The 14980-nt window shown below is 51.8% G+C and overlaps 1 protein-coding gene across 3 annotated transcripts; it reads right to left on the bottom strand.

Annotated features, from left to right (window-relative positions):
* Positions 1 to 880: 880 nt before the first annotated feature.
* On the bottom strand, positions 881 to 8945 carry Dolpp1 (dolichyldiphosphatase 1). 3 transcript variants are annotated; one of them, XM_027423192.2, is made up of 8 exons: positions 8723 to 8935; positions 5523 to 5623; positions 5241 to 5325; positions 5045 to 5144; positions 4805 to 4903; positions 4204 to 4332; positions 3766 to 3855; positions 881 to 2246 (listed from the first exon to the last, which is right to left on the bottom strand). In XM_027423192.2, exons 1-8 carry the CDS (start codon positions 8796 to 8798, stop codon positions 2210 to 2212), a joined length of 717 nt encoding a protein of 238 aa, XP_027278993.1. In that variant the 5' UTR covers positions 8799 to 8935; the 3' UTR covers positions 881 to 2209. The 3 variants fall into 3 exon arrangements, 2 of the variants coding, with proteins under 2 accessions (XP_027278993.1, XP_035302189.1); XR_004770474.1 differs by having other exon boundaries at positions 2220 to 2246; positions 4154 to 4332; positions 8723 to 8945; XM_035446298.1 differs by lacking the exon at positions 4805 to 4903 and having other exon boundaries at positions 8723 to 8941.
* Positions 8946 to 14980: the final 6035 nt, after the last annotated feature.

Raw genomic sequence — 14980 nt, 5'->3', positions numbered from 1 at the left:
GAAACCTGCTCAGAGGAGCTAATGTCACTGCTACTAAATGGCAGGCTCCCAAGGGTACATTAGTTACCTCCAAGCCAGAAAAGGTCTGTCTGAGAAGATCCTGAAGCTCAACTCAGCCCAGTCTCACACCACACCCATCAGCTGTCCCAAAGCAGAAAGGAATGTATCAGGGGTGTGGCCTTGGGTTCTGAATAGGCCCCAGAGAAGAGCTGGAGCCCAGGCAGGACTCTGTAACTTAAAAACTATGGATAAAAGTCCAAGATAGATTCTTTCTCCTACTTCTCACTACTAGTCAGAAGTCATGATTGTTAAGACTCCCCCCTCCCCCATCCAAGTGCTTCTCCCGGCTTCCCACCATGTGAGGAACATGGTAACCTCCTGTACACCCTCACCCAGAGGGTGTGGCTGTGTACCTTGGCATAACCTGCTGGGAAAGGAAACTGCCTGCCTGCTTCGGGACAGCCTGTGCTCATTCAGTCCTGCAGGGCCTCTGGCCTCCAGCCTGGCAGACAGGCATTTCTGCTAAGGCAGAACAGTCACCTATACCCACTGAAGCAGACAGCACAAGTGGGGTTGATCATAGAGCCCAGTGAAGGGCAGATACTCCCCAGTCCTCAGACTGTTCTGTGGAGGAAACCTGGCCAGGGCTAGCCAAACTAGACAGAGAGGTGTGCAGACCTGACTATTCTGGATGACAGGCACCAGAGGCTGGCAAGCCCTGTGGCAGATGTTGAGGCCATTCACTTTGGGGGATAGAAGGGCTAAGCATCCTGGAAATGCTTATGGTTTCAGGGTCTTACCACATCCTTGCTCCAGAGGGCCACCTATGCCCCAGCTGTCCCAGCCAACTCTCATGAGCTCAGTTAATGTATACTCAGCCTCCAGAGTTTCGGATTTTATTTTAAAACAATAGTAAACAATTTCATTTATTTTCTTAAACCACTTCACACTTGGCTTGTCTCAGGCAAAAAGTAAAAACTAAACATCCTAGGGGGAGGGAGGGGACATGACTGACCTACCTCCCTAGAAACCAGCCCTGGGCCCTGGCATGTCTTGTTTGGACACAGCCTTTAACAAACACCAAAGGAAAGCACCAAGGACTTGTGCTTCAGCAGCAGGTTAGGAACCTCCACAGAGAGAAGGGGGAGGCTTCAAACAGTCCCCAGGGCTGGCAGCTTCAGTTCTGGAAGCATCTCCACAGCTGTGTCAGGACAACTCACAAAGAGGCCCGAAGAGGGACTCCTTGCAGCTGGGCAGGTGGGGATCAGAGCCCACACCCAGGCAGCCTCCAGGGCAGGCCAGGGAGGACAGGAACAAATCCGGAACACACAAGGCAGCTGATGGGGGAGGGGTCAGCACTGCCACACTGCCAGAATTCTAGCTCCTGGTTCCTCTATTTTGTTCAAGTGGGATGAAGACAGACTGCTACTGGATGGCCAGACAAAAGGAGCTGTAAACGCTTGGGTGTGCCCACCCATCTGTGCAGGCTCTTTTGTCAGGAAGGGATGACTGTCTTGGGGATAGAGGACCAGAGAAAGCCCTTGTGATGTTGGGTTGGTATAGGGAAGAGCACAATGACAGCAGCTGACAGACGGTGCTCACTCTGGGCCCTGCTCCCAGACAAGGAAACACTGACAAGGTTCTGGAATTGCAATAGTGGCAGGGAGAGCAGGGGATGCCTCACTCATGAGGCCCTAGGCCCCACTCAGGTCCAACAGAAGGCAGGCTGTCCCACCTGTGGCTCAGGGCACAGGGCCTGGGAGCTGACCTGGATCCCTTTGTACACAGGGCAGCCACTGCAGAGCAGCCTCTTCAGCCTGAACTCCACAATCCCAAAAAATAAATAGTGTGCACTCCACCACCTGGAGTTCCTGGTCTCAAGACCAGAGGACCGAGCCCTTGTGCTCTACCCACCCCAGGGCTCATGCCAAGAGCACTTTCCACCCAGTCAGGAGCTGGCAGCAGCAGAGCCAGGGTCTCTGGCCATATGACCCACAGAGAGCAGGCCCTCCTAGGGTCCTCGCTGAGGGCCTGACTAAGCCCTTTGGTCCACCATGTCCATTAAAATTAAAATAAGAAAAAAAAAGGCTCCACTTGGTGACTTGGGTCTGTAGAGGTCTCTGCTTCACTCCTCCGTCCATCATCCTGTCTATCCTGCAAGGCATGGTGCAGGCCAGATTCGGAGGCTTGACCCAGCCACACCTACCAGTCACTGCAGTTTTGTCCCCAGCTTGCGTTGTCTGTTCCTGCAAAATGGGATGACATAGATGTGGTGGTGCCTGGTATTACAGCTATCCTCTCTCTCTGCTCAGTCTCAATGAGACAGGCAAATGCTCAACCACAGCCACCCTGACCAGAGCCAGGCCAATCAGAGCTCCTGCCATGGGCTAGAACCTGAAGAGGACTAGCATTAGGCTGGGCTGTATCCTGATGACCCTGGGATGGCAAGATGGGGTTGGGACAAGAAAGGTCAGTGGTACCTGTATGGGCCTGACTAATTGTGGGGAGCTCTACTGCCACCACCAAAGCAGCTACAGAAAGATGGTGTGCTTTTCTCGTGGGAGGATGCAAGCAGAGGAAGGCACACAGAATGGGCTGCCTGGGACAAAGCACCTACTTGGAGGGGCACAGGAAGAATTACTGCTATTCTCTAGAGGGGCTAGCTGAGGCTCAGAAATAACAGGGTCCTAGTGTGATGTGGCCCCAGCCCTCCAACACATTCCCTGGGCTGTTCACACCAAAGTGTCTTCATGTACACTGATCCTCTTCCCAGATGCCTCTGTCAGGAATGCTGTGAAAGGCCTGCTTTTTTGCATCGCTCAGGTCTGCTTCCTCCTGGGATGCCAGTGGACTGTCCTGCTCTACTCTAGGATCCTGTCACTAAGGCAATGAGCTTTACTCCCTAGTAGAGTTCACATGGGCTGGCCATTTCATCCTCATGGCTCAGGAAGGTGACAGCATGGCTGTCTCACTGTGCTCAGTCCCTGCACACAGCCTGACACGGAACAGGTGGCAGCTGGCTGAGCAGGGCCAGGCAGTATTGGCTACTCTGGGAGCCAGGTGGAGAGCTGAGCCTGAGGCATCTGGGCCTTTCTGTCACTAATGGGATTGCCCTGCCCTAACCCCTCAAATCCCATTTCCTCATGGATCCCAGGCTTTGCTCTTAAGCTCATTAGGATAATGTAGACCTTGATGTCCTAACACATTTCCTAGCTGCTGGACGCCCACCCTGCTCTGCACTGCCCAGTGACTCCTATTACGGCTCTTGGAAAATCTTCCAGGCATCCTCTGGAGCCTGACCTGCCTTAGCTCCCCTCAGAGCTTAGGGAAGGACTGGCCTTCCCCCACCCATGATGACCTCTACCCCAGATTGGGGAAGAGTTAAGTAGAAGAGTATGAGTCAGGAGATACCAAAGTCCTGCTTTGCCCTAACTTGTACTTGGCCTCATGCTGGCCCAACTCAGTGTGCCTCGGCTTACCCAGATAACAAAGCTAAACAGTTCTGAGGATGGTCACACTCATGTGCCCTGAAAGCACCAAGGCCTGGCTGTCTGTGTCTGGGCTGTAAAGGGTAAAAGCACACATGGGGCCAGCAGTTTATCACCAGCTCCCTCCCTCACTAACGGACAGAACCCAGGGAAGTGACTTCCTCCTCTCTGAGACTAAGAGCACAGGAGAATTCAATGCAGAAATGGAAACAAGTATCTAGCTTTTGAGAAGCCTTCCAAATGGGGGGCAGTGTTGACTATTGTCCCCTGAACTCACCTGGCTTCTGCCCTGGTTACTGTGTACTCAAACCAGAGCACATTGGGAATTAGGCTCGTGTCCCGGATGAGGAAAAACTCGGAGATGGGCCTGGAGAGACAGATACCCAAAAGCCAGGGCATGGTGAGGGCATGAGCCTACACCAGCACCCCAGATGTCCCAACAGTTCCTGGAGTCCTACAGCCTCCTCCACTGCTCCACGAGACTCTGGCTGCCTTCTAAGTCTCTAAGTGCTGAAGCAAGGGCAGAGGATGGAACTCTGGCTGCTGAGCCTGACAGACCCATAAGCCCCTGGGGGACTAGGTAGCCAGGAGAGTGGGCACTATAGCCTCACGCCGCCAAAGGCCCAGACCCTGGGCCATCCAAGGCTCTCCAAAGATGGGCATACCTGCAGGAGGGGCAGGGCCATGGCGCTGGGAAGGGAGGGGAATTGGTTACCAGGCTGCTATCCTGGGGAACAGTGGGGTGAGAACTTCTTGGGTAAAGATGAACCAAGCGATGGCCATGAGGCTTCCAGCAATACCCCCATAGAGTACCTGGCTCCAGGTGTGGTATAGCAGGTAGACCCTGTGACAAGGTCAGAAGGGAAATTCATGAGATCCAACCAGGGACGGGCTTGCACAATATCCCATGCACAAGGGCCAGTTCCTCGGGACCCTGTGTGTGCAGATGTGAAGACACACACAGAAGAGGCACTCCCAGAAGGCAGCAGGGACACTCAAGCAGCCCATCTCCAGACCTGCCTCCTTCCCAGCCAGCTCTTAAACTGGAGCCTGTCCACAAAGGTGTACCACCCTCACCCCCACCCTGCCAGGAAGCTGGGGACAAATGGCTAACACAAGAAGCTGCTGTTACATTTCAGGGCTTAGCCTGCTATGTTAGAAGGGCAGCTGGAGCCCTGGCTGTTAAAAGTTCCTTTCCCAGTCCTACCATACAGTCTCTGCGCCCAGGGTCCACAGGGACTGTTCAAAAGACACCAAGATCCTAGTAGGACCCCAGGTGGGCAGGCTGCAGGGTAAGGCTCCTACTTCCTTCATACCTGCTATAGGAGACGAGAAAGGCTGCGGTGAGGAGCCCTAGGGAAAGCACATGCCTCCACAGCAAGTCCAAGAACCTGGCGTTATTTGTTTGATGCATTCTGGAAAAAGAGGTGCATCAGACAGCCTCAGCCCACAGCCTAAATAAGAACCTGCCAAACTACCCTAGGTCCCATCCAAAAGCCTAGTACAGCAGTCTCCAGCAGAGCACAGCTACCACGGGGGCCAGGGGTAGGGCTCACCTTAAATACAGGAAAAGGAAGGAATAGACGGAGAAGAACCACATAAACTGGGAATGGCTTGAGGGCATCCCGTACTTAGTGCCCACTGCTGCGTGTGGGCCTGAGGGAGAGAAAAAGAACAGGGCATCATGGGAGGATATGGACTTCCTCGTAATGTCCAATGTGAAGCCCTGGGTCCCCGAAGTCCCAGCACTACCTCCACAAGGCCGGGGCTCCTGGATGACGTGTTTGATCAGCCAGTTGATGCCTTCATTCAGTGCCAGGCCCCCAAGGAATGAAATCTGCTGGGAAAGATGGGCACTCAGCTGGGCCTCTGTATACCTGCTGGCCAACACCCAATGATCGTGGCCTCTGACTAGACAGACCAGACCAATGAGGGAACAACCTAGACCCAGCAAGGAGACCCTACAGGCTTTTCAGAGTAAGGTACTGCAAAAATTGAAAGAGGGTTTCTGGGCAATGTGGGGCCAGAACTCACCGTGTGTAGCTCCCGCTTGAATATGATGAGGGTCACAAAACCAACAATAACAAAAATAGGGCTGAGGCTCAGGTAGGCAAGGAGGTGGCCAGAGAAATCACCTGTAGGGACAGAGGAACAGGATGAGCCAGGCCATGGGCATCAGAAGAGAGGTCAGTCCTCTGAAAGTCAACAGGGCCTAAACAAAAGAGGAGATCACAGATCCCAGGGTCATAGCCATGGACATCCAGTTGATATACCAACTCCCTCACAGTTGTAAGGGGCATACTACCAACCATGAAAGCCCACACACCAGGAATTTCAAGAAGGTGCCTCTTTGTCCCCATTTTACAGAAGGAACTAAGTCTCTTTGTGGCTATGTGACTTGCTCAAGTAGCATAACCAGAGAGAGGTGGGACCTGGATGGAACCCCAGTCTCTGGTCTGGTCTACACACTGTACCCATAACTCTACCAGAGGGTGGAGTCTGAACCCCAAGGTCCGATGCAAAACATGTCTGGGCTGCCCCGTGGGGCTGGGGCCTCTGGAGAAGCCTGTGCTCTTCCAGACACCAGATACAGAGCCACACTGGAGACTCCAATGGAGCCAGCTCAAAGTGGCCACCCACAACAGTTAGCAGGCAAGGCATTGGTTTTCCTACTCCTGTCAAAGCCTGGAGGGAGCAGAAGAGGACCACTAGCCTCTCTGAGAGACAGAAGCTGAAGCTTAGAGTCACATTCCCTTGCTCACAGGTGGGTGACTCAAAAGCCATCGTTCACTTCCTATAGCAGCCTGAGCTGCTACAGGAACTCAGGTACAGAATTTATCTCCCTAGATTTCCACACTCTCCTGTGGGGCAGGCGTAGTAGTATCTTTCCCACAACTGTGAAGAGCCATGTAAAATGCCCAGCATGATCTCGGGCACACAGGACACTCCCACAGTGGGGCTCACAGAGGCTGGGTGAACCCAGTATGGGAAATAGCCCACACCAGCAGCCTGGCTTTACACAGCAGGTGCCCACAGAGGGCAGAGAACAGATTCCAGGCCTTAAGAGATGCACATATACCTTATTAGATCCAACCAGGAAAACTGACCTTGAGTTGGCCAGTAACCAAGGTTCAAATGCTGTTATTGTCATGGACCCACTAAGTAACACTGAGTGAGTACCCACCCTTTTTGGAGCCCATGTCTCCCCAGCCCTGAGGTTCTGACTCTCGAACATCTCCACTGATAATTGCTGGGCTATGAGGACAGGGCACGGCTAGGACCCCTGAACCTCTGACCAATTCCTCAGGTTGCAAGCAAGACCCTCAGGCTTTTCTGGACATATTGCCAGGGACTCTGGTCTCAACTCTCTCTGATCCACACCCCTCCCTTGCCCTTGGAATGTGCTTTCTTAGGCCCTGCTTACCAGGCTCTGTGCAGTCCTGGCCCACTTCCCTCCCACCCTCTGCTCCAGTTGCAGGGATGGAACTCTAACTCCCTGAACACACTGTGCTGGCCTACTTCTGCATCCATGCACACGTGGCTTCTCCCACCTGGGGTACTACTTAGGTGAACTCAAAAACAAAAGCTACAAATCCCAAAGATGAGACCATCACAAAACTCTCAGCCTGACTGATGGGAGACTTGTGACTGGGCCATGGTTCATGAGCCACTAGTTAGTTTGGGTAGCTGTGGGGTGGGTGCCTCTCTTTGCCCTCTTATACTTCAGGCCCCCTGAGGGTAGTGACAACATCTCTACACCCCACTGTCCTCTGAGTGGAGCAATGTATGACATTCTACAGGATCAGACACCATGTTAAACAGATAACAGGAACATGTTCAGGGTGCAGGGGTTCCAGAAGGGTATCAGGGGACTGGACTTTACCAGATGGCCTCAGGCGCAACCACGGGTCATATCACACATAGCCTGTGTATGTCACGGTGTTCTCAGAGGCAGGTGCCTTCTCACCTGTAAGGTCATGAGCCCTCCAAGAAGCTACTCTGAAGCCGAGGAGGGAAAGGCAGGAAGATGTGGAGTCAAGTCTCTCCCCTTCTCCAGGCCTGGTTTCCCTCCTCTGGAGAACAGACTTTCCACAGATCAAGAGTGCTGGGACTTCACCATTCCAAACCCAGAGCTGGCTCAAGGCCTAGGACTTGGGGGATGCTAAGGGGATGCAGAATGAATGAATGAGTGGATGGATGGATGCTGAACAGGCACTTGGATGGGGACCGATGACTGAGTATAATCCAGAATACCCAGAGCCAAAGTTCTCCCTGCCTGTGGCCCTGAGCTCTCAGAAGAACCAACTTCTCCCTTCCTGGACAACCAGAGGTCAGCAAGGGGCCTCCAGCTGCTCAGTAACAAACATCTATCAGGGAGGATGCTAACAAGCTGGAGATACAAACTACAGGTATTTACTGGGCGTTCACTGTGGGCTAGGCCCTGTGCCCAGCACCTCTCAGGCCTGTGGTCATTTGATTCACACACCATTACAGAAAGGAGATACTGTACTTAGAGCCACTTAGAAAGATGAAGGGATGGTGCCTCCCCTGGAAGCGTCTCACCCCAAGGCCTAAGCTCCACACCACTCTACGGAGCCGAGCCGGAACTTCAGAACCGTGGCTAATGGACCTTCCCACCAGAGAGGCGGGCACTCCCAGAGGCGTGTCGGATGGAAGCTCTTACAAGTCAAGCTCCAGGGGACTCCATGCCCCCCTGGCGGCTAGCCTCTGCCCCGCTGCTCAGGGCGTGGCGCTGCAAATCCTCCCAAACCTGGCCTGGACTTGTACACTCCCTGCAACAGAGAGCTTTCTCCAGCAAGCAGCCCACAGCATAGTGAAGGAAACTGGCACTCCCAGCACGCCCCAGCAGGAGTGCGGCCTCTCTGGCTCAGGGGAGGGCGGGGCACAAGGGACAAGGTCCAGGACCAGATCCTTGCCCGCCCCACCCAAGCCTCAGGCCCAGGACAGCCCACCAGCACCCCGGGACCCCGGAGAGCGACTCGGCCGCGCAGCCGCAGAGTGCACTAGCGAGCCGCTTACAATTTCGCCCAGCTCATCGCCGCCTCACTGCGCCTGCGCGGCGCGCGCGCCGGCCGAGCCCCTCCATGGCTCGCTGTTTGACAGTTCCCACCGCGGTGCTCCGGCGCCCCCACGCCGGCCCACGCGGCCTGGAGCGCCCGAGGCTGCGGCGCCGGCTCCCGGAGAACGTCCTCGGGACCGTGGCCGCCTCTTACCTGCAGGATATTCGACGTGGGTGAGGGTCACCGGCCGCCATGAAGCGGGGAGCGAGCACTGTCCGTCCGCTGCCATCTTACCCGGAGACCGGGCTCCGGCGAGCAACCAATGGGGAGCAAGGGGGGCGGTGGTCCTGACCTATCACGCCGGGGAGGCGCCACGCACCCAATCCGAGGCCGATTGCAGGTAGTGGCGCAGCCATTCAGTGTGCAGGCCGTGAGCTGCCCGCGCGGCGAATCAGAGAGCGGGGAACCGCGCAGCTCTGCCAGTGCCCAATCCCGGGAGAGCGCAGGTGGTTGTCTAGCCAATCAGGAGAACGGAGGGTTCCATCGCAGGACAGAGCGCAGAACAGCCAATCAAAAGGTAAGCCTGGTTCGGAGTGTGGGCAGGAGGAGCCAATCAGGCGCTATCTCGGGGGGCGTGTTGTACTTTGGTGGGAGCTTTGGTTCGGCTGGCACCTGCTCCCAGAGTAAAGGCTTCCAGGAACTCTGAACGCAGTGGAAAGGGGGTCTCAGCACCACCGGGTCTGAATCGACTCATTTTGAAAACAAAAATTAGTGTGTCACTATGAAGACCAATCGGCTTATGCTAATATCATTTTTGCCTCACCCTTCCAGGTTCTGGCTTCCTGTCCATAAACGTAAACTGAGGCCAAAGACTTGTGCGAATTATTTTTTCTTCCATTTATTGACATACAGGAATCACAGTTCTGCAAAGGAGCCTTTTTGTTAAAAGATTATGCGTCCTAGCTCCTGAGCCAGAGCACATACTAGGCTTCTCAGATGGAACGCTACTGTTTCCATCAATTATGCTACGTAGTGAGGCGACCTGGGAAAATTTTCAGTAAGTCCAGATGTCCCATCTACCGTTCTCTGTTTCCCCAAAACATTCTTGAGGAAACAGCCACACCCCCCATACACAGTCTAGGCCAGGTAGTCTGTCTCCAAGCTTTTACCTGTGCTGTTCCTCTGCTTGGACCGGGCACACACACCCCTGCCCTATTTCCTGGCCTAGTCTGGCTTGTCAGTTCATACTTAACAGGTTCCCAAAGTTAAGAGAAGGGCCTCCTCAGAAGCAAGAGGATCTCTGTGAGTTGAAGCCCACTCTGGGCTGCCTCAAAAACAAAACAAAACAAAAAACCAAAGGGGCCTCCAGTACTCTTACATTTGAAGCCCCTTTGCCTACCTCATCTCTAGCTACGTTACACTGTAGTTATTTCCTTGTCTGTCTCTGCCAATAAGTAATGATTCTCTGACCTCACTGAGTCCACAGCATATACAATAAAGATGCCTTCCAGGGTCTGTCTGAGGTCTGGATCAACCCAGTAGATCTGGGTTGGAGACTTGACCTCCATATACTATGTTCTTGGGTTTCTGATACAAGTGGTTGTAACTCCACCTTAAAATAAACAAACAAATAGACAACTTACATCAAAAACCTGGCCCAACCCAGACCTATCATGTACTTGATAAATGACATAGCACAAGCTCCTGATAGATGACCTAGAATAAATACTCAATAAATAACATGGTACTCATGAGGTGGAATGAGAAGAAACCAAAGAGGTCATTAGCTAGAGTGGCTTAGTTTGTCATCCTGCAGAAGCCAGGCCTGAGGCTAGTCTGAGTAGGCTGGGGACTTGCTGGTGAACCATAATCCAGCTGTGGATCAGGAAGCCTCTGCCCCCAGCTGTATCCAGCTTCCCTCTCCCCAGCCCAGCCTGAACTTGTCTGGGTCAGGTGGCCTCATCTCTTTGTCACCTGCCCTTAGCCCTCTCAGACACTGCCATTATTAGCCTCTGAAAAAAAGAGGTGTGAAGAATGGCCATGAGCTTCCTAGAATAGTTCTCTGAGACACAGCAGTCGTGGGAGATAAGGCTGTGTAGCCCCTTCTCAACAGGCCCCCAGAGGCAAAGTACCTGACACAGAGGGAAAACATTCCTGAGGAAGTGACAAGATGAGGAACTGAAGAAGTGTGGGAGTCATAGGGTGAGTTTCTGGCAGAGGAAGAGCATATGTCACTGTCCTGTGGTCCAGCATGGCTATGTAAAGGAACCCAGGATGCTGAGGGAGGAGAGCTGGGCCACTGAGGCTCTGAGAGCACAGCTGGTGCCGAGGATAGACAGAGCTCTGGAGGAAGAGTAGGGAAGTTGGTTTGCTCTTTTCTTTTTAAGGCAGGGTCTCACTATGTAATCTTGGCTGGTCTGGAACTCATTATGTAGACTGATCTCAAACTCAGAGATCTGCCTGCCCCTGCCTCCCAAGTGGTGAGACTAAAGCTGTGTTCCACCACACCCAGCTTGCTCTTGCTCATTTTTTAAAAGATTTATTTATATATTATGTATACAGTCTTCTGCCTGCAGACCAGCAGAGGGCACCTGATCTCATTACAGATGGTGGTGAGCCACCATGTGATTGCTGGGAATTGAACTCAGGACCTTTGGAAGAGCAGCCAGTGCTCTTAACCTGTGAACCATCTCTCCAGTCCCTATTTTTTGCTAATTTTTAATTAAATAAAATATTTAACAGGGTGGCATGACCTAAAACTATAGCACCTGAGAGGCAGAGGCAGAAGGATGGAATTCTAGCCCATGCTGCATAGTATGTTCCAAGCAGACTTGATCTACATACTGAGACTTTGTCTCATAAAAGAAAGGATACACCAGATGGAGCATGCCTATAATGCCAGCACCTGGGAGGAGGCAGGAGGATCAGGAGTTCAAGGTCATCCTCAGGCCACATAGTGAGGTCTTGGCTAGCCTGAGATACATGAGAATCTGCCTCAAAAATAGAAGAAAAAAAACAAACTAAAAACCAAATTGTATGAGTGGTGTGCACTTATAATCTCTTCACTAGGGAAGCTAAGGGAGGATGATCAAAATCGTGTGTGTGTGTGTGTGTGTGTGTGTGTGTGTGTGTGTGTGTGTCTGTGTGTGTGTGTGTCTGTGTGTCTGTGTGTCTGTGTGTCTGTGTGTGTGTCTGTGTGTATCCATGTGACATTTTTACAGAAAGTTCCAGAAATCAAATTGATATAGGTCAATGTGTTTCAGAAGATAAACATTCTTGTGTAAGAATCCCCCAGATAGCAGGGCAGTGGTGGCGAACACCTTTAATCCCAGCACTCGGGAGGCAGAGGCAGGCAGATCTCTGGGATCTCTGAGAGTTGGAGGCCAGCCTAATCTACAAATGAAGTTTCAGGACAGCCAAGGCTACACAGAGAAACCCTGTCTCAAAAGAAAAAACCAGAATCCTCCAGATAAGGATGGCCTGTGCAGTCACTCTAGGTGACATCCAATGGTAGACATCTACTGAAATCAAAACCCTGCAGTGTACAGTCAGCTTCTCCCACAGGGCACTGGCTATGGGAGCTGTTCATGCTGTGGCCTACAGCTGACCTTGCTGTGTGCTCTCTCATGGTATGAACTCCTAGTTTACTTCCCATTTGACTTTTGGAGGACATTTGGGACCAGGGCAGCTATCTCAAGTGTGGGCTGAGCTACAGTTCCCATATGGGTCTAGAGAGGCAAAGTAAATCCATGGGTACATCTTTGTTGCTGATGGAAGTATGCCCAGGAGACATTGCAGGGTTCCTTGACATGGCAGAGATGACAAGATCAGACCAGCTGTGCAGATAGATTAGGGGTTCTGCCTCCAACTCCTCCCTCTGAGAGTAGATTTAGACCAATGGCATCTGAAATCCTTCTGCTCATCCCATGAGATGTCCTCCTTGTTCCCTTGTGCCAGCAATGAGGTTCGACCTGAGTGGGGGTGTGTGGACCTGGAAGCTCCCAGCAACCCAACGGGGATAAAGATCAAACACAGGCATCTTGTCATCTTCAGAGAGCTCTCAGTTTCCAAATCAGCAGCCCAAAGAGACAGCATTTCTTCATTCTTATTTTACATGTATGGTGTTTTGCTTGTATGTATATGTCTATATACTGTATGCATGAAATGCCTGTGGAAGTCAAAAGAAGGCATCAGATTTTCCCTGGAACTGTAGTTACAGATCCTTGTGAGCTGCCATGGAGAAACTGGGAATCAAACCCCGGTCCTCGGGAAAAGTAGCCAGTGCTCTTAGCCACTGAACCCTCCCTCCAGCTGTTTCTGTTTGTTTGTTGACTGGGTCTCATGTAGCCTGGGCTAGTCTTGAACTCGCTATATAGCCAAATGTGGCTTTGAAGTACTGAGCCTCTTCCACAGTGCTGGGATTATAGGGTTGCTCCACCATTTTTGGTTTGCAAGGCAGGTCCTCATGTGGTTTGCAAGGCAGGTCCAGTTTGTAGATGAAAGCAGAAAGGTTCAATGCATCCAGCTATTTGCCACAGGCACTATGTAGCAGTGTCGTTTTTATACAAAATCTCAAACGTTCAATTTTACCAATAAAGACTTGGGAGCCAGATGCTAGTGTAAAACCCTGCTAGCTCAGAGAGGCAGAGAGAGCACCTGGCTGATCTTTCTCCTCCATCAACATCCCAGAAAGAGGGCCTTTCTCAAAAACCATCTAGGCCGGGCGTTGGTGGCGCACACCTTTAAGCACTCGGGAGGCAGAGGCAGGTGGATGTGGGGGACCGAATAATTCTATTATGGAATATTTTGGGTCCCAGTCTCTAGCTGCTGTAAACTGCAGTGGGTGCTGGGAACTCAGGCCTCACCATTGTATTGTTAATACCAGTAGGGCTACTATTGTTTAACATGGCCTCAGGGTAATATGCCTCTTATTTGCATCTGTATGTGCCTAAGCATCTGAATAGGCCCTCACCTGGGCGGAGGAGAGAGAGGTATGAGTAACTTGTGAAGTCAGAAGGTTAGGAGTTAAGGGGCCAGCGGCCAGAGCAGAGAGGGACAAAGAGGATGATTCCTTCATGGTATTGGCCGGACGGTTAAGAAACACCAGAGAAGATGGCTAATAAAGAAATGACTCTAGTTCTACAACATGAAACTGAGAGCTCTCTGAAGATGACAAGATGCCTGTGTTTGATCTTTATCCCCGTTGGGTTGCTGGGAGCTTCCAGGTCCACACACCCCCACTCAGGTCGAACCTCATGGCTGTCCTGGGTTAAAGCTGAGACAAGCTGGGTCACGACAGGTGGATCTCTTGAGTTGGAGGCCAGCCTGGTCTACAGAGGAAATGCCAGGATAGGCTCCAAAGCTACACAGAGAAACCTTGTCTCCAAAAGGAAAACAAAAACAAAACAACAACAACAAAAACCCTCAAACAAAATTCCTCAAACTGAATGTCTCTCTATCCATCTTCCTGACTCCTTCTTATTCTCCATGGTTTTTCTTTTTTTCCTGGCAACTGGTTGTTTGATCTGCCTCCTTAACCTGTGGTTGATTTTACTTAATCCCATTTACAATATTCAAACAGAAAGCTCTTGAATTTGTCTATATACTGTGTGCATGCAATGCCTGTGGAGGTCAGAAGAAGGAATCAGATTTCCCCTGGAACTGGAGTCCCAGATCCGGGCATCACTATAGCCACAGGATCTCAGGACAGGAGCTAGTCTGTCTGTCATCACTGACTCCTTTGGAGACAGTAGCAGGAGGATGACTTTGAAATTAGAGGCATGGAGTTTGATTCTAAGCATGTACCCCACCATACTGATTGGTACACAAAGCCACAGCTGAGGAAGCATATCATCCCTGGTCTTGACTGCTGAGAGGTGGCTGCCCTCTGGGTTAGAGGTCATTTTTTGTTTGTTTGTTTTTTGTTTTTTCAAGACAGGGTTTCTCTGTGGCTTTGGAGGCTGTCCTAGAACTAGCTTTTGTAGATGAGACTGGTTGCAAACTCACAGAGATCAGTTTGCCTCTGCCTCCCAGAGTGCTGGGACTAAAGGCATGCGCCACCATCGCCTGGCTGAGGTCAGGCAATGACAGAACCTGAACCACCCCTTCAGGATAAAGAGTGCAGTAAACTTGGGTGCTGCCCTGGCCCTCAAAGAACTACCATCCCATGGGGGCTGTAGAGCCCAAGGTTCTGAAGATGAGAGTTAAAGGCAAATGCTAAAGACACCAGCTGGGTGTGGTGGTGGTGCATAGGAGCCAAGGGGAATGAGTTCAAAGCCAGTTTGCAACACAGTGCAAGACCCTGTCTCAAAAAATCAAAACCAGGGCCTGGAGAGGTATTCCATGATTGAGGGTATGCGCTGCTCTTTCAGAGGCTCCAAGTTTGATTCCCACAGCAAACAGGTCACAACAGCCTGTAACTCCAGCTCTAGGGGAATCTGACTCCTCTGGCTTTGGTGGACACCTGAACTC

Source organism: Cricetulus griseus, chromosome 6 (assembly GCF_003668045.3).
Source record: "Cricetulus griseus strain 17A/GY chromosome 6, alternate assembly CriGri-PICRH-1.0, whole genome shotgun sequence".
NCBI classification, from domain to species: Eukaryota; Metazoa; Chordata; class Mammalia; order Rodentia; family Cricetidae; genus Cricetulus; species Cricetulus griseus.
The sequence above is the reverse complement of the archived record's forward strand: the minus strand, read 5'-3'. Positions and strand labels throughout refer to the sequence as shown.

Bases quoted from the DNA above. Each gene is read 5' to 3' on its own strand.
- Dolpp1 (XM_027423192.2), bottom strand. From the start codon at position 8,798: ATGGCAGCGGACGGACAGTGCTCGCTCCCCGCTTCATGGCGGCCGGTG. The intron at 5,145-5,240 runs GTAGTGCTGGGA...TCTCTCCCTCAG, and splicing joins GGAGCCCCGGCCTTGTGGAG to GCCCACACGCAGCAGTGGGC. The intron at 4,333-4,804 runs GTATGAAGGAAG...ACCTTGTCACAG, and splicing joins TTTCTCGTCTCCTATAGCAG to GGTCTACCTGCTATACCACA.